The 17,078-nt window shown below is 47.5% G+C and overlaps 1 protein-coding gene across 9 annotated transcripts in view; it reads left to right on the top strand.

The window, feature by feature from the left end:
• POU2F2 (POU class 2 homeobox 2) overlaps window positions 1-17,078 on the top strand; it is a 121,088-nt gene extending 104,010 nt beyond the window's left edge. For 3 of the 9 annotated variants that reach the window (XM_034437994.3, XM_060693855.2, XM_060693856.2), the window contains 14 exons: window positions 193-227; window positions 337-393; window positions 2,800-2,931; window positions 5,030-5,239; window positions 5,746-5,851; window positions 6,908-6,999; window positions 7,453-7,614; window positions 7,776-7,917; window positions 8,829-8,977; window positions 10,467-10,643; window positions 11,447-11,513; window positions 12,122-12,293; window positions 14,241-14,314; window positions 16,471-17,078. In XM_034437994.3, coding sequence (XP_034293885.1) covers window positions 193-227; window positions 337-393; window positions 2,800-2,931; window positions 5,030-5,239; window positions 5,746-5,851; window positions 6,908-6,999; window positions 7,453-7,614; window positions 7,776-7,917; window positions 8,829-8,977; window positions 10,467-10,643; window positions 11,447-11,513; window positions 12,122-12,293; window positions 14,241-14,314; window positions 16,471-16,820 — 1,925 coding nt within the window. In that variant the 3' untranslated portion in view covers window positions 16,821-17,078. The remainder of the gene's footprint in view (window positions 1-192; window positions 228-336; window positions 394-2,799; window positions 2,932-5,029; window positions 5,240-5,745; window positions 5,852-6,907; window positions 7,000-7,452; window positions 7,615-7,775; window positions 7,918-8,828; window positions 8,978-10,466; window positions 10,644-11,446; window positions 11,514-12,121; window positions 12,294-14,240; window positions 14,315-16,470) is intronic. The other 6 variants (XM_034437997.2, XM_087876867.1, XM_087876868.1 and 3 more) reach the window with 3 other exon arrangements.

The following is a 17,078-nucleotide window of genomic DNA, read 5'->3' as shown; positions in this document are numbered from 1 at the left end:
CAGTTACTATAAGCAGCAGAAGTAGGCGCAGGATGTATCAAGGAATATGAGAAAGAAACAAATGGATCAGCCTCTGTCTGAGGATCTATTATGGAGATTGAGAGATGGGTGGATTGTTCAGATCAAGTTGGCCATTCTTGAGATTCTTTTAGTTTGGACCCTATGTGGTGAATTTAACTTTTTTGCTTCTAGATACAGAAAGAAATGGACCTGACACAAACCATCAGGTGAGAACATTTGGGCAAGAGCAGTGGGAGTAAGGAAATAGTTATACCCTGAAGTGGGCCACAGTCTTAGATTGCCAGTGCTGAAGTTGCTTCGTGTTTTCCCTTCCAGACTCAGCAGAGCAAACCTTCTCCGTTCTCCCCATCCCCAACCATCACGGGCACCAAGGTAAGTCCCACTTTTTCCTCTGACTACCTACAGATCCACGAGGTGGTGTCATTTCTTCTCAGAATTCCCAATGTTTCTCAGCCTTTCAGATGGGCGGACTCCAACTCCCAGAATTCCTCACCAAGCATTTCTGGCTGGGGAGTTCTGGGAGTTGAAGTCCACCATCATTTAAAGTTGAGGAAGGTTGAGAAACATTGCTCTAAAAAGGCATCTGGCATTCAGATTGGCTTGGACTGACCTTGGGTCAGAAGCTGTGTGGAGGTGGGCTTTAATTTCAGCCCAGGACAGAGGAAAATGGTGGATTCTTGAGGGATGAGGTAATAGGAGTGGTCACCTTTTGTTCTGGGGAATTCTGGGAGTTGAAGTCCATCCATCTTCAAATTGCCACAGTTGAGAAACACTGGTCTAAGCCAGGGGTCTCCAACCTTGGCAGCTTTAAGCCTGGCGGACTTCAACTCCCAGAATTCCCCAGCCAGCAAAGCTTTAAAACTGTGTACTAAGTCTTTATAACCAGCTCAACAAACATCTTATTTGTCAATGATTATAGACATAATCTTTTTAAATCTTGGAGGTATGATGGAAGGAAAGGTCACAGGCCATAATTCAGCACCCCAGTTTTTAAACTGCCTCTCTATCCTTGTCTGACTCTAGGGTCTGTTAAGCTTTGAAATGTGACCAAAACCCTTGACGCTTGCTTGAAGGATGCTATGAGAAGTCTGTAAACTCTCTCTCTCTCTGTGTCTGTTTAGCTGGATTAATCACTTGCATTTTGATTAACTGATTGCACAGAAAAAATTTGCATATTGCCCAAACCACAATCTGTTCCCTTTCTCTCTCTCTCTCTCTCTTTTTTTTTTTTGAGACATAGAATTAGATAACAGCTCAGCTCTTAACATAATTTTAAAAGTTGCACTTTCTGCAATATTGCAAACGATTCTGGGTGGCCCTTCAAGCTGCCCACTCCCCTGGAAATCCTGAAACTCCCCCTCCCAAGAAAGGCCAGAGCCAGGCATTGCAGGTCAAAATCGCACTGACAAAGAAAGACCCCCCAATGGGAAGTGCCCTGCGCTTTTGTTATCAGCCTGATAGGAACTTCTGAATCAAGGTTTGGTTTAAGGGGGGAATTCCCTGCGCCCCAACCCTGGCAGCAAAACAGGAAGCCAAGTAACGATAAAACATCTTGCACTGGTCAGTGGGCGGGATATGAATGTATTGTATTGCATTATTTCTCATCCCTACAAAGAACTCCTTACTAAATATCTGCAGGGTAGCAGAGATTTTAACTTTGCAGGATTTGGATCCCCTTGCTTGGAATTCCTCAAGTCGAAGTAGACATGATCTTGGCTGCAGTTGAGGGTCTCCACTGAATCACCCCCTTCGTCTCCCTGCTGGGACAGAGAGCTCAATCTCTCCAGTACAGGATCCTTCCGACAGCTGCCCCGTTTCCTTTCTTGACCCTTGGTTCTAGTGTGAGACATAACTATTCGGTTCAGACGAGGGAGCTTCAGGGTTTTTTCAAAAAAAAAAATACAAGAAAGGAGCCATCTGTCTTTGTAATAATGGAGTTTGGGCACAGGAAGAAAACACTAGAGTCAGAAAGAGTTTTTTTATGTGGAATTGGAAAGCAAACGGCCTTTATAGGTAGTCCTTGGCTTACAACCCCCATTGAACCCCAGATCTCTGTTGCTAAGCGAAACATTTGTTAAGCAATTTTGCCCCATTTTATGACCTTTCTTGCCATGGTTGTTAAGTGAATCACTGCAGTTGTTAAGTTAGTAACACGGTTGTTTAATGAATCTGGCTTCCCCATTTGACTTTGCTTGTCACAAGGTCCCAAAAGGTGACCTGAGGACACTGCAACCGTCATAAATAAGAGTCAGTTGCCAAGCATCTGAATTTTGATCGCGTGACCCTGAAGCTGCTGCAACGGTTGTAAGTGTGAAAATGGTTCTAAGTCACTGTTTTCAGTGCCGTTGTAACTTTGAACGGTCACTAAACGAACTGTTGTAAGTCGAGGACCATCTGTTTTATGGTTGATCACTACACTCAGCCAGATGTTCAGACTGGACTTGACATTTTTATCTGCCTATCGGCTCCTTCCCAAGCATCTGGGATAGGCCGATGTGGATATTTGATGGTGTTAGAAGTATCGTCGCAGGATGTAAGCTGTTCCGAGTAAAGCTGCCTTTTGCAATTGACTGAGGGTGATTTTGTCAATGCTGATGAAGTTCAAGTGTTGCTCCAGATGTTTTATAATTGCACGCAAGGTGCCTATTACTATTACTCTATGTGGGTAATCTGCAGTTAGGTCCACAGTCTAAGACTGGTGGAAACTCAACAATTCAATAAATAGTAATTAACAATTAATCGATAATTCAATTCAAAATTATGATTATTCCCTTCCAGATCAAAGCTGAAGACTCTACAGAAATGCCTCCAGCTCCAGCCCCAGCTCCAGCCCCAGCCCCAGCTCCTCAAGCTCAGCAGCCGCACCTACCCCAGGCTCAGCTCATGTTAGCGGGCAGCCAACTTGCTGGGGTAAGTGCAACAGGCAGTCTCTGCAGTTCACCCTTGGGTGAAGCGAGGTGAGGTGGAACAGAACGGGATTGAAACCTCTTGAATGATTTCTACCCCGAGTATTGCCATCAAAGGTTGAAGAAAGTGGAGGAAGGAGCTTGCAATCCACGCTGGCAAAATTCAAACATTCGCTGTAGGATTAGCAATAGCGATAGCACTTACACTTATATACCACTTCACACTGCTTTACAGCCTTCTCTAAGCGGTTTACTATGTCAGCCTATTAATAGCCTCAGCAATCTGGATCCTCGGAAGGATGGAAGGCTGAGTCAACCTTCAGCCATCGAACCGCCAAACTGAGCCATTGAACTGCCAACAGTTCGATTCTCAACCTTGAGAATTGAACTGCCAAACTGCGAGCAGTGGGCAGTCAGCAAAATTAGCCTGCGGTACTGCATTCTAACTACTGTGTCACCATGGATCATATAATACGACTTTCTCCTAAAGGGAGACCCTCCATGCTAAACATACTTAAATAGTTTATTGTGATCTAGACGTTACTTACATAGACGTTCATATAAGTACAGGTAGTCCTTGATTTACGACCACAATTGAGCCCACAATTTCTGTCGTTAAGCGAGACATTTTGTTGAGTTGAGTTTTTTTCCTTTTTACAACTTTTCTTGCCACCGATTCCCGCAGTTGGTAAGTTAGTAACATGGTTGTTAAGTGAATCTGGCTTCTCCATTGACTTTGCTGGTCAGAAGGTTGGAAAAGGGGATTGTGTGACTCTTGGACGCTGCGACCGTCATAAATAGGAACCAGTTGCTGAATTTTGATCACGAGACTGTGGGGATGCTTGCAACGACCGTTAAGCGTGAAAAACGGTCATCTAAGTCACTTTTTTCAGTGCCTTTGTAACTTTGGTCCCTAAACAAACGGTCGTAAATCGGGGACCACTTGTAATCCTCACAACAAGTGGTCTATATCACATTGGGAGGGGTTGTCTGACCCACACAAGGAACGGAAGGAAATGGGTCGTTTTGGAGCCCCACATTCTCTTCAGTTGTGAATGTTAGTGCTCTCCTGAGATGGATGGAGGCCGGGGAAACAGATGGAAAGATCTCGGCCTCTGCCCCAAAGGTTGCTGGAGAAGGAGATGCCATTCCACCCTGCGTAGTAAAACTCGGCTGCTGCCTCCCTCTTAGCAGCAACCCTCCCTTGTCCCTCCCGTGCCTTTTCCAGTGGACAAGGAGGAATCCAACAGGTACTTTGGCTTTCCCTGAACCTCCACGCATGACAATGAGCAACACAGCCGCTTCTCTCCCACCTGGCCAAGTTCTCCATGGTGTGTGTGAGTCCAGACTCTGGCAAAAGAAGAAATGCATGGCTGCCTACCTGAGGAAGTTTCTGGCTCTTTGCTGAGGGCAGGGAATGTAGTTGACTAACTTGCTCCTTCCTTCCTTCCTTCCTTCCTTCCTTCCTTCCTTCCTTCCTTCCTTCCTTCCTTCCTTCCTTCCTTCCTTCCTTCCTTCTCTGATCTTTCCTTCTTCCTTCCCTCTGATCCAACCTTCCTCTCTCCCTTCTTTCCTTCCTTCCTTCCTTCTCTGATCCTTCCTTCTTCCTTCCTTCTGATCCTTCCTTCCTCCCTCCCTCATTTCTTTCTCTGATCCTTCCTCCTTCTTTCCTTCCTTCCTCCCTCCCTCCCTCCTTTCCTTCCTTCCTTCTCTGATCTTTCCTTCTTCCTTCCCTCTGATCCAACCTTCCTCTCTCCCTTCTTTCCTTCCTTCCTTCCTTCTCTGATCCTTCCTTCTTCCTTCCCTCTGATCCTTCCTTCTTCCTTCCCTCTGATCCTTCCTTCCTTCCTTCCTTCCTTCCTTCCTTCCTTCCTTCCTTCCTTCCTTCCTTCTCTGATCTTTCCTTCTTCCTTCCCTCTGATCCAACCTTCCTCTCTCCCTTCTTTCCTTCCTTCCCTCTGATCCTTCCTTCCTTCTCTGATCTCCCTTCCTTCCTTCCTTCCTTCCTTCCTTCCTTCCTTCCTTCCTTCCTTCCTTCCCCTTCCTTCCCCTTTGCCTCCTGCTTGCTGCCCGCCCTGCCTGCTGCCTCCTCTCTCATACAGCTGACTGCCCTGATGCCCGCCCAACAGCAGCTGCTCCTGCAGCAGGCGCAAGCACAGCTTTTGGCGGCTGCTGTACAGCAATCTAACGCTGCTGCCGCCGCCGCCGCCTCCGCCTCCTCTCAGCAACCTGGGGCTGAACTGCCAGCACCACAGAGCCAGCCCCAGGCGCCCCAGCTGGCCTTGTCCCAACCAATCCAACTCACGGCACAGGTAAGGGCTTGTGCACGAAGCAGGGCGCTTTGCAGGGCCGGCCAGCCACAAGAGGTTCTCTGCATTGCCAGGACACTTCTCCTTGGAAGGGAAGACGGTCACTCCTGGGGGGGGGGGCAGGGGGGTTTCAAAGGAAAAACTGGTTCTCGGATGGCCTGAGACATGGTCTGCCTTGCATTGTCCATTGAAACTGGTCCCTTAAGCCCAGCGGTCTCCAACCTTGGCAACTTTAAGATTTGCGGATTTCAACTCCCAGAACTCTGGGAGTTGAAGTCCGCAAGTCTTAAAGTTGCCAAGATTGGAGACTCCTGCCCTAACCATCACCTCTTTTCTGGGAAGCTCCCGGCAGCCACGGTTCCAGGGGAGAAAAGTGCTCAGTGGCCTCAGGGCAAGTATAATTCTCAGGAATCTCTCAAGAAGTTCAACCGCGTTGGAAATCGGGTAACTGTGCACTGTGTGGAGATGTTTTTTCACCCTGTTTCTCCTCCCGATTCGTTTTCTTCTAGGATATCCAGCAGCTGCTGCAGCTCCAGCAGTTAGTCCTTGTCCCAGGGCACCCTCTCCAGCCACCTGCACAGTTCCTGCTGCCACAGGCCCAGCAGGGACAGCAAGGTGAGGAGATAATTTAAAAAAAAAAAAAGCATCCCTCCTTTATTATTTTAAGAAACAACTCGAGGTGGCAGACATACCTCATACTTCTTCTTCTTCTTCTTCCTATTTCCCACACCATAACAACTCTGTGAGGTGGGTTGGACTGAGAGAGAAAGATTAGTCCAAAGTCACCCAATTGGCTTTCATGCCTGAGGTGGACTAGACCTCACCGTCTCCTGGTGATTGGCCCAAAGACACCCAACCAACTTTTTTTTTTTATTTTTTTTTTTATTTTTTAATTTGATTTATATGCCGCCCTTCTCCGAAGACTCAGGGCGGCTTACAATGTGCTCAGCAATAGCCTTCATCCTTTTGTATATTTATACAAAGTCAGCTTATTGCCCCCACAAACTGGGTCCTCATTTCACCTACCTTAGAAAGGATGGAAGGCTGAGTCAACCTTGAGCCTTGGAGAGATTCGAACCCTGCAGTAATTGCAGGCAGCTGGTCTTAATAACCAGCTTAATAACAGGGTGCCTTAAACCCCTGTACTTACGACTAGAACTCGCTGTCTCCTAGTGATTGGCCCAAAGTCACCCAGCCAACTTTCATGCCTAAGGCAGGACTAGAACTCACCGCCTCCTGGTGATTGGCCCCAAAGTCACCCAGCCAACTTTCATGCCTAAGGCAGGACTAGAACTCACTGCCTCCTAGTGATTGGCCCAAAGTCACCCAGCCAGCTTTCATGCCTAAGGCAGGACTAGAACTCACCGCCTCCTGGTGATTGGCCCCAAAGTCACCCAGCCAACTTTCATGCCTAAGGCAGGACTAGAACTCTCCGCCTCCTGGTGATTGGCCCAAAGTCACCTGGCCAACTTTCATGCCTAAGGCAGGACTAGAACTCACCGTCTCCTGGTGATTGGCCCCAAAGTCACCCAACCGGCTTTCATGCTTAAAGCCGCACTAAACTTCAAGCTGTTGCTGCTTATGGCTTAACTGGGTTGTAACTTGGCACACAAAGAACCAAAATATGTTGGGTCTCTTCAGAGATAAACTCGAGCCTTTTCCTCCCCACAGGGCTGCTTCCGACACCAAATTTATTTCAGCTACCTCAGCAGAATCCAGGGAGCCTCCTGCCGAACCAGCCTCGTGCAGGACTCCCAGCACAGGTGAGCAAGGAAGGAAAGAAGGGTAGGTGTAAAAAAAAGAAAAAGAAAGAACGTGTAAAACATTCATTGAGGTAAAAGAAGGAAATAAATAACCATGCAAATATTTTGGTTTGCCCTCTTTTTTTTCTTTTTTAGATGAATTATACTGCTTCGTTTTCTCCAGTATTAAATCAGTTGCGAGCGTTTAATTTTAAGCCCTGAATCTCAGAGGGCAAATTCATCCATTCTTAACCCGCCAAACACTGAAAGAAGTCAATGGCGTTTGCAACTCATGAAGGGAGGGAAGTGCCTCCCATCTTGGCCCAGGCGTAGCAATCGCTATTCAATAAATTAATAAATTATCAAGGTTATTTCTCCCCTTGAGTTTGGTAATACAGCCTGCCTGGACTTGTGTGTGGTGGTCCTTCTGGATCTCTTGGATTCCCATTTCTTTGATTTCTTCCTCTTTTCCAGCAAGTGACTCGGCCTGGCCTCCCCGAGTCCCACCTCACTCACTCACAGCCGCCCAAATGCCTGGAGACCCCTTCTCACCCTGAGGAGCCCAGCGACCTGGAAGAGCTGGAACAGTTTGCTCGCACCTTCAAACAACGGCGCATCAAACTGGGCTTCACGCAGGTACACCTCAGAATGCTTGGCTCAGATGAGGAAGAGTAAGATGTAGCTCTCCCTAATGAAAGGAGAAGAAGAATGATGTGCAGGGAATTGTGAAATACAGGCAGCCTTGGCATTCTCTCAGTAACCGCCTCTCTCCCTTTTCTTCCCTCCATCCTTTACAGGGTGATGTGGGGTTGGCTATGGGGAAGCTTTATGGGAATGACTTCAGCCAAACAACCATCTCGCGCTTTGAGGCACTGAACCTCAGCTTCAAGAACATGTGCAAACTCAAACCACTTCTGGAGAAATGGCTGAATGATGCTGGTAAGGAAAGACAGTGGAGTGTGATTCAAGCCGAGTCCTGCTCAGGGTGACCAACCTGGGAGTGGGATAATGTTAAGAATGCCAGAGAAGAAAAGAGAATTTGGTCAAGGAGATGATTGTTGAAAGTTGCAGTGAAGGTAACAGAAAAGAGCCAACAGCATTCACACACACAAGCTATTGCTCCAGTTTGGGTCACCACGATATAAAAAAAGATGTTGAGACTCTGGAAAGAATGCAGAGAGGAGCAACAAAGATGAGAGAGATAGAGGCTAAAACATCCAAAAGACTTCCAAGGTGCCTTCCAACTCTTGTTATTCTGTTATTCCATTTTTTTAAAAAAATTGGGCTTTCCTGCCATTGGTAGCCCCGATAAACAAGCTTAGCCTGCTGTGGGGAAGCCAGCGAATCGTGGCTCAAGTCAAAAACCATAGTTTAGCACGAGGCAGGGGGCCAAGCGACAGCCTTCATGGTCTGAGCCTGACAGGAGGAAGAAAGGGTAGCACAATATAAGCAGGACTGAGTGGTGGGAATTACGGCACCATAAAGAGAGTATTATGTTCCAGTGAGAAACTTTGTTCTTGTTTGCTCCATCAGCATATTCACAATGGTTACGATTAAGTGGGAGAGAAAAGTGATGCCATTTCTGGAGAGGATGAAGGTTAAGGAAAGGAGGCATTTGAAAAGAGATAGATGGAAAGAGAAGAGAAGTCATATAGGGCAGGCACCCCCAATCTTGGCAACTAAGACTTGTGGACTTCAACTCCCAGAGTTGCTCAGCCTGGCTGAGGAACTCTAGGAGTTGAAGTCCACAAGTCTTAAAGTTGCCAAGGTTGGAGACCCCTGGTATAGGGGATGTGCTTTATGAGTGTTACTCAAGAGGCAATTAAATGTTTCTCCTCAACTTGTTACAGAGACAATGTCCGTGGACTCCACGCTTCCCAGCCCCAACCAGTTGAACAGTCCCAACCTTGGCTTTGATGGGCTGCCAGGCCGACGTCGCAAGAAACGGACTAGCATTGAGACCAATGTCCGCTTTGCATTGGAAAAAAGCTTTCTAGCGGTAAAAAGTTCCCTACCAAGCAACCCGCCTTCCCTCGTCCCTTCCCTCCCCAAATTATTATCAGTTGTGCCGTGCAGTGGAGAAGTAACTTGAGTGAAGTTTTCACCTGTGCTGCCTTCTTCAATGCTTCCATTTGAAGTGTTCCATTTAAAACTGATTTCATATACCGTGTTTCCCCGAAAATAAGACCCAACAGGAAAATAAGCCCTAGCGTGATTTTTCAGGATGCTCGTAATATAAGCCCTACCCCCAAAATAAGCCCCAGTTAAGATTGTCAGCCAGATGGGTGCATTTAGTACCGTATTTCCCCCCCCCAAATAAGACCTAACCAGAAAATAAGCCCTAATGTGTCTTTTGGAGCAAAAATTAAAATAAGATTCGGTCTTATTTTCGGGGAAACATGGTACTTATTTAAAATATTTATATAGTTGCCTATGTTATAGTCCTCGATTTACAACCATTTGTTCTGTGACTGAAGTTACAACAGTAATGAAAAAAGTGACTTACGACCATTTTCCACATTTACGATCGTTGCAACATCCCCATGGTCACGTGATCAAGATTCAGATGTTTGGCAACTGGCTCCTATTTATGACAGTTCTGTCTCCCAGGTCATATGATCACCTTTTGTGACACTTTCTGACAAACAAAGTCAATGGGGGAAGTCAGATTCACTTAACAGCCGTGTTACTAATTTAACAACTGAACACTAACTGATTCACTTAACAACTCTGGGAGGAAAGGTCGTAAAGTGGGCCAAATCTTGCTTAACAACTGTCTTGCTTAGCAGCAGACATTTTGGGCTCAATTGTGGTCGTAAGTCGAGGACTACCTGTAACCAACTACAGGCTGCTGTATAGACCATTTTACCCATTTTGTCAGACTGTTAAAAGAATAGTTCCCTGTCCTGCTGCATGATGTTCACTTCTCGCTAGGACCGGATAGCAATGGCACTTAGACTTATATACTGCTTTACAGTGCTTTACAGCCCTCTCTAAGCGGTTTACAGAGTCAGCACATTGCCTCCAACAATTTGGGTCCTCATTTTACCGACCTCGGAAGGATGGGAGGTTGAGTCATCCTTGAGCCGGTCAGGATCGAACTGCTGGCAGCTGGCAGAGTTAGCCTGCAATGCTGCATTCTAACCACTGCACACTAAGGGAGGGAGGGAAGGTGGGAGGGAGGAAGGACGAAAGGAAGGAAGGACGGAAGGAAGGAAGAGCAATAGCACTTAGACTTACATACCGCTTCACAGCCCTTTACAGCCCTCTCTAAGCGGTTTACAGAGTCAGCCTATTGCCCCCAAGAATCTGGGTCCTCATTTTACCCACCTCGGAAGGATGGAAGTCTGAGTCAACCTTGAGCCTGGTGAGATTCGAACTGCCAAATTGCAGGCAGCCAGCAGTTGGCAGAAGTAGCCTGCAGTACTGCACTCTCAGCACTGAGCCACCGCGGATGTTGTTCTTACACTTCTATCTTCCCCCGACAGAACCAGAAGCCTACCTCAGAGGAGATCTTACTTATTGCCGAACAGTTGAACATGGAGAAAGAGGTGATTCGTGTCTGGTTCTGCAACCGCCGCCAGAAGGAGAAACGGATCAACCCTTGCAGCTCTGCTCCCATTTTGCCTGCCCAGAGCAAACCTGCTGGCTACAGTCCTCACATGGTAAACTCCCACTTTTCCCTCATACGTGATCGTCTGTCTCGGTTGACCTCTCTGGTGGCTTTCCCAGGGGACACTGACATTTGCAAGAGTCCCTCGAGGGACACGTCTCACATTATTTTTGCCCACTCGGAAGTCTGAGAGTTCAATCCTAGGTAGCGACAGATACTTCTCTCCCTAAGGTGCGAAGGAAAAATATTTGCTGTGAACTCTGTGTAGGTGTCAGGAAGGGCATCCAGCCAGTAAATGCTCAACTCCATTCAGCCATCCCGATTCTACCCCAGTTAGGGACTACAGGGTCATAAAGCAGGACCTATCAGTGCAGGTTCTTTATTCGTGTCAGAAGCACCTTCAAATTATAGACATACAACGTTCAACACTGAACAAGTAAACCAGTGCAGGTAAACACTCCACCCACCCCCAACTGCATGCCATTTCCATCCTTTGGAGAGCTAAGCTTGGGAAATCCTCAGTATTGACTGGTCCATGAACCTACGGCTACTTGATCGTGCTGACATAGTGGTTAAGCCAAATGTGCCTCTCCATCCAGACTCCAACAGCTTCCAGGCCCTGGGACAAGGCCTGGCAGCATCTCTTGGTCAGCCAGGGGTTCAGAGATACAGTTGGTTGTCCTCATTGTGCTGCCCACTATGGCTGATGCCATCTCCTCCATTCAACAAGTCTTAAGTAGCCCTTTTGGAAAAACCTTTCCTGCCCCCTGGTGGTGGAAGAGAGAAAGCGTGCTACCCGTGTGTACATCCGTTATGTCCGTGACAGATTCTTGTCTCTCTATTTTTGTTCCTCAGGTGACCAGCCCAGGCACCGGCACAGGTTTGCCCCTCTCCCAGGCTTCCAGTAGTCTGAGCACAACAGGTACACACTCCCCCCTTTCTTTTTCCTTTCCTTTATTTCCCTTTGGAATACTTTACCGGGGTGGAATGATGAGAGCTTGTTGAGACTGTGTGTTAAATTGACGCTGTTAAGCACAGGAACATAAGTGCATCCTGATCTTTGACCCACAAAGGGTTCCAACCTTTGTTGGAACAAATTGTGATTTGTTGAACAATCTCAACGAATTTTTGAGAATTGTTTGAGACTCTGGATTTTAAGAGAGCAAAATTAGGGATTGATCGTGCTGAATGCCTGAAACCGGGGGAGGTGAGGGGGGGGCACCTGGTTTCAGACTTTGGGGATCAGGTGATCGATCACCTTTTACAACCTTCTCACAAAGTCAGTGGGGTAGCCAGATTCCCTTAAGAACTGTGTTATTAGCAAAAATTTGCAAGGACGCCCTTAAGATCCCTGGCAAGAAAGGTCGTATAAGGGACATAAATCAATTAACAACTGTCTTGCTTAGCAACTGGAATGTTGGGCTCCCCTGTGGCCATAAGTGGAAGACTATCTGTGAAGGCAGAAGACTTCTCTTGGGCTTCCTCTGCGTGAAGCTCTCATTTTAACCTCCTGTTCTTCTTTTGGGACAGTTACTACCTTGTCCCCAGCAATCTGCTCCCTAACCCCCAGTCGGACAGCGGTTGGAGCAGGGGGCACCGCCCTCAACTCGGTCACGCCACCCCCAAGCAACAGCACAAATCCCAGTCCCCAGAGCAGCAGCCATCCAGCTCTCAGCTTGCAAGGCCTGAATCCCAGTACGGGGTAAGTGGCAAGACTGGGAACGCTTTTGGAGGGTTGAGTTCCTGCAGAGGTTGGACGGCGATCCTCTGTGGAGCTTCTTTAACACCCCCTTGACAGAAGAACAGAGTTGGAAGGGACCTTGGAGGTCTTCTAGTCCAACCCCCTGCTCAAGCAGGAAACCCTACACCATTTCAGACAAGCCTCTTCTTAAAAACTTCCACTGTTGTTGCACCCACAACTTCTGGAGGCAAGTCGTTCCCCACTGATGAATTGCTCCAACTGTCAGGAAATTTCTCCTTAGTTCTAAGTTGCTTCTCTCCTTGATTGGTTTCCACCCGTTGCTTCTTGTCCTGCCCTCAGGTGCTTTGGAGAATAGATTGCCCCCCCTCTCCTTTTGGGGGCCCTCAAATACGGGAAGACTGCTATCATTTGAGTCACGGGGACTAACTTCTGGGTTTCTTTCTTGATCTAACATATTTATGTAGCCACCTAACTCATACAAAAACGATGCTGGGCAGCTTACAACATTTAAAAACCCACCAAATTAACTCCCCCTCCCCCCCACATGGCAGCAATAATATAATCAAATCAAGTTGCTCTTGATTGGTCCCGTCTCCGTTGGGGATTCCCAGCCCATTTACAAAATTAGGTTTGTTAGGACCTTTCAGGGTGTGGAACAATCATACGTTGAGAGGAATGATATTCCATAGAGAAGGGACCTCCACCGTGAAGGCCCTTTTTGGTGGTCCCACCAGATGCACATTCCTAATCGATGGGACCTGTAACATGCCCTGCCTTCTCATCCTTCATTTAAGGTCCCCAAACCATGTTTTAAAAAAGAGGTTTGGGATTCATAACCGTTCTTCAGATCTCTGCTTTTACATTGGAGCTTATTGTATTTATGGGTTTAATTCTTTTGGTGAATCTTGAATCTCTATGCCACTTCAGTAGGGGATGTGGTGGCTCAGTGGCTAAAACACTGAGCTTGTCAATCGAAAGGTCAGCAGTTCTAGCGGTTCAAATCCCTAGTGTTGCGTAACCGGCTGAGCTCCCAGCTTCTTGTCCCAGCTTCTGCCAACCTAGCAGTTCGAAAGCACATAAAAATGCAAGTAGAAAAATAGGGACCACCTTTGGTGGGAAGGGAACAGCGTTCCGTGCGCCTTTGGTGTTGAGTCATGCCGGCCACATGACCATGGAGACGTCTTTGGACAGCACTGGCTCTTCGGCTTTGAAACAGAGATGAGCACCGCCCCCTAGAGTCGGAAAATGACTAGCACATATATGCGAGGGGAACCTTTACCTTTACCTATGCCACTTCAGTAACTGACAGGGTAATAAGTAGGTAAATCAACCAATGTGAAGGGAGAGAGATTATGATGTGTTAAATGTACAGTATTTGCCGCCTATCTTGCTATGAGTCTACTCTAGGCGGCTTGCAAGAATAAAAAGGAAAAAAAATGAAAAGAGTATAACGGAACAGTAGTAAGATAATAGAACAATAAAACAAACCATGAAAAATAGCACAGCGAAAATACATCAATATCATAACTGAAAAAGATGGACTGGTGGAGAACAGAAGGGAAGGGAGGTGGAATCTGCCATCAATCCAGCAGCCACCTCCAGAATGGAAGCCCGTTATTTGAACCCCAGGCCAACCGGCAGAGCCAGGGCAGATTTTACCCTAGAGCAGGGGTGGGGAACTATGGGCCTTTTATGACTTGTGGACTTCATTTCCCAGAATTCCTGAGCCAGTCATGCTGGCTCACGAATTCTAGGAGTTGAAGTCCTGTGCGCTAGAGGAAAAGATATAAAATCTACATTGACTCAACTATTGTAAGTTGGATCCTACTGATACATTCCTGGGCACACCGGAGAGGAAAAAAAATGGGTATGGGGGTGACAAGAGCACAATCATCTTTGCCACCCCAAAGCCCCCACTTTAACTCACTGCCTTTGATTTGATTGCAGAAGCACAGTGCTAGGGGTGAATGCAGGGTTAAACCCAGCGCTAATGGCCACCAACCCTCTGGCCACCATACAAGGTTTGTGAAAGAAAAGACAAAAAAAAAACCATGGTGTCGTGGCTGCCATCCACTCCACTGGCTTGCTGGCGTGAGAGAAAAAGTATGTGAAGGAACGGATGTGAGTTTGTAGAGGTTGCATGTTGGGCTGACAGCATTTGCAGATTCCTGTATGTCTGGCGAAGCTTGGAAGATACCTGCTTGTGTGTTGGGGTGGTGGTGGTATAATAACTATGGATCCTCTTAATGACCGCAACAATTTATGGGTGTAATTCCAGGCTCATTTATGGTCATAAATTGAGGACCATCTGTAAGGACCAAGCCTTGTGAAAGGGGCCATAGACTTGACTGTTTATCCCCCACCAGCCTAGAAGAATAGAATAGACAGGGGTGTCAGAAGCAGCTGAGACATCCAGGACAAAAGAAAATGCATAAATGCTGCCTATATTTAAAGTGTACCCAGGGGTGGGATTCAGCCGGTTCGGACCGGTTTGGGCCAACCGGATGCTAATTTTACCTCTGGTTCGCTGAACCGGTAGTTGCAAGGAATGGCTGGCCCGGCTCACCCCGCCCCTCCCCGCCCCTCCTAGGAGTCTCCATATGGCCCATTTTGGGTGCCAGGTAAGTGCAGCGCCTGCACAGAGGCTCTGGGAGGGGGAAAAATGGGCCTATCAGAAGAACTGGAAGTTTCTGGCCTCCAGAGCCCAGGAGAGGCCTCTGGAGCCTGGGGAGGGTGAAAATGCCCCCCCCACCATGGGGGACTAGGCCACACCCACCATGGCCACACCCAGCCAGCAAGCGGGCAGAGAACCGGTTGCTAAAATTTTTGAATCCCACCCCTTGGGTGTACCTCATATTAGAAGCCAACGGAGAAGGTTACCTATCAGTTTGGGGTAAGGTATCCTCCACATGTGTGATTAATCCAAACCCATCGGTTCTGTTTAAATTTTTTTTTTCTTTCTATTATAATTGTAAACCACCAGAGTCACTTTGGAATCGGGTGGCCCTTAAATCAAATGAACAAATAACAGGGATGATCCCAGTTGTGGATCTCTACCCTGGAATTAAACAGGAGAAACTGTGGAGATCCCTATGGGAAGGTTGGAGGTTGGGCTTGGCGAGACAGAGTGATGACACAGCATCATCCACAAGAGCGACCAATGCCGTTTCTACCACCCTCACCCCTGGTGTGGAAAAGCTGATTTATCTGGGTTCTTTTTTTTCCAGCCAAGACCTTGGTATGAATCCTGATCAAAAACAACCCAGATAAACTGCTTCACTTAAGATCCTTTGCAGTTGTTTAAGACTGTGCAGATAGAGATTGTCTAATCCGGTGCGTTAGAGAGAGAGCACGCCATTTCCTCTTTCAAGGAGGCATTGACTGAATTACGCCTCTCTTCCCCACCGCTTGGTCTGACCCAAGACGCGAGATTGCTTGTGAGCTGGTGTGCAAGGGTAATACAGGCGTGTGAGAGTGCAGCCAGTCGGTGGAGTCCCTCACACCCTCCTCTCATTCATCTTGAGGGCTTTCTCCATTCCATCTTGAATTTGCACGCAGCAGAAGCCTTCACGCTCCATTACATGCATCCTTCACATCATATATGCTAACCATTGATTGTGCAACCTGTCTTCCCACACCGTGCGTCTTTTCCGTGTGAATCATGTTGGGGGAGAGAAATGACAGAGCTGTCAGAGGACAAAGAAGTGCCTTTTCAATTATACCTGTCTTTTTGACAGTCTCCAAAAAGGAAGCCTCTAAAAAAAATTTTTTTGTTTGCAAAGATAAGAATGGTTTCCTGTGAGTGGTGCGATGGCCTAGAGGTGGAGCTCTCGCCTCACCATCAGGAGGCTGTGAGTTCAATCCTAGGTAGAGGCAGATATCTCTCTCTCTGGGCACGATGGGAATATATCTGCTGAACAAAGCTCCACATTGGAGACAGGAAGGGCATCCGGCCAGTAAACCCTCAGCTCCATTCAGTTGCCCAGACTCCACCCTGCAAGGAATTATGGAGTCGTTAAAAGAAGATGATAAGAATGGTTTCCTGCAAGATTATCCTTCAAGAGGGCAATCTTGGCACTGTGTCTCATCTGGACCAATTCTATATTGATCCCAAGGCCAAGGATGGGAAGCCATTGCAGATGTGGTCTAACCAACTTTTTTCTCTCTCTTCATGTAGCCCTGGCCAGTGGTGGAAGCCTGCCAATTACCAGCCTTGATGCCAGTGGTAACTTAATCTTGGGTACCACCGCAGGCACAACTGGAAGCCAGAGCATCGTGACCTCGCCGCTCTTCCTCAACCACGCGGGCCTGCCTTTGCTGAGTGCTGCCCCCGGAGGCGTGGGGCTGGTGTCAGCAGCTGCTGCCGTAGCTGCTTCTATGCCTAGCAAGTCCCCTACCCTGACTTCCTCCTCCTCCTCTTCCTCTTCCTCCTCCTCTTGTTCCTCATGCAGCTCCTCCAGTGACATGGCGCAGACAATGGGGCAAGTTGGACCCGGATCCACTGAACCGGATGCCAAGACGGAGTGAGGACTCAGGCGCATGCATCCACGCTGCCTTTTCTGACATGGCGGGGGTAGCCCGGAGTGGACGTACAAACCGACACATGAAACCAAAAAAAAAAAAAACCCAAGCAAACCAAAACCACCAAAACCAAACATAGAAATGTCAGCAACAGCCAAACGAAAACAAAAAACAAAAAAACCAACAACCAAAAAATAAGCAAAGAAGCAAAGCAAAAAGGGGGGGGGGGAAAAGGAAGAAACCAAAAAACAAAAGTTCCCCAAA

Source organism: Pantherophis guttatus, chromosome 10, assembly GCF_059756535.1.
Source record: "Pantherophis guttatus breed Tessera chromosome 10, ASM5975653v1, whole genome shotgun sequence".
Taxonomy (NCBI): Eukaryota; Metazoa; Chordata; class Lepidosauria; order Squamata; family Colubridae; genus Pantherophis; species Pantherophis guttatus.
The sequence above is the reverse complement of the archived record's forward strand: the minus strand, read 5'-3'. Positions and strand labels throughout refer to the sequence as shown.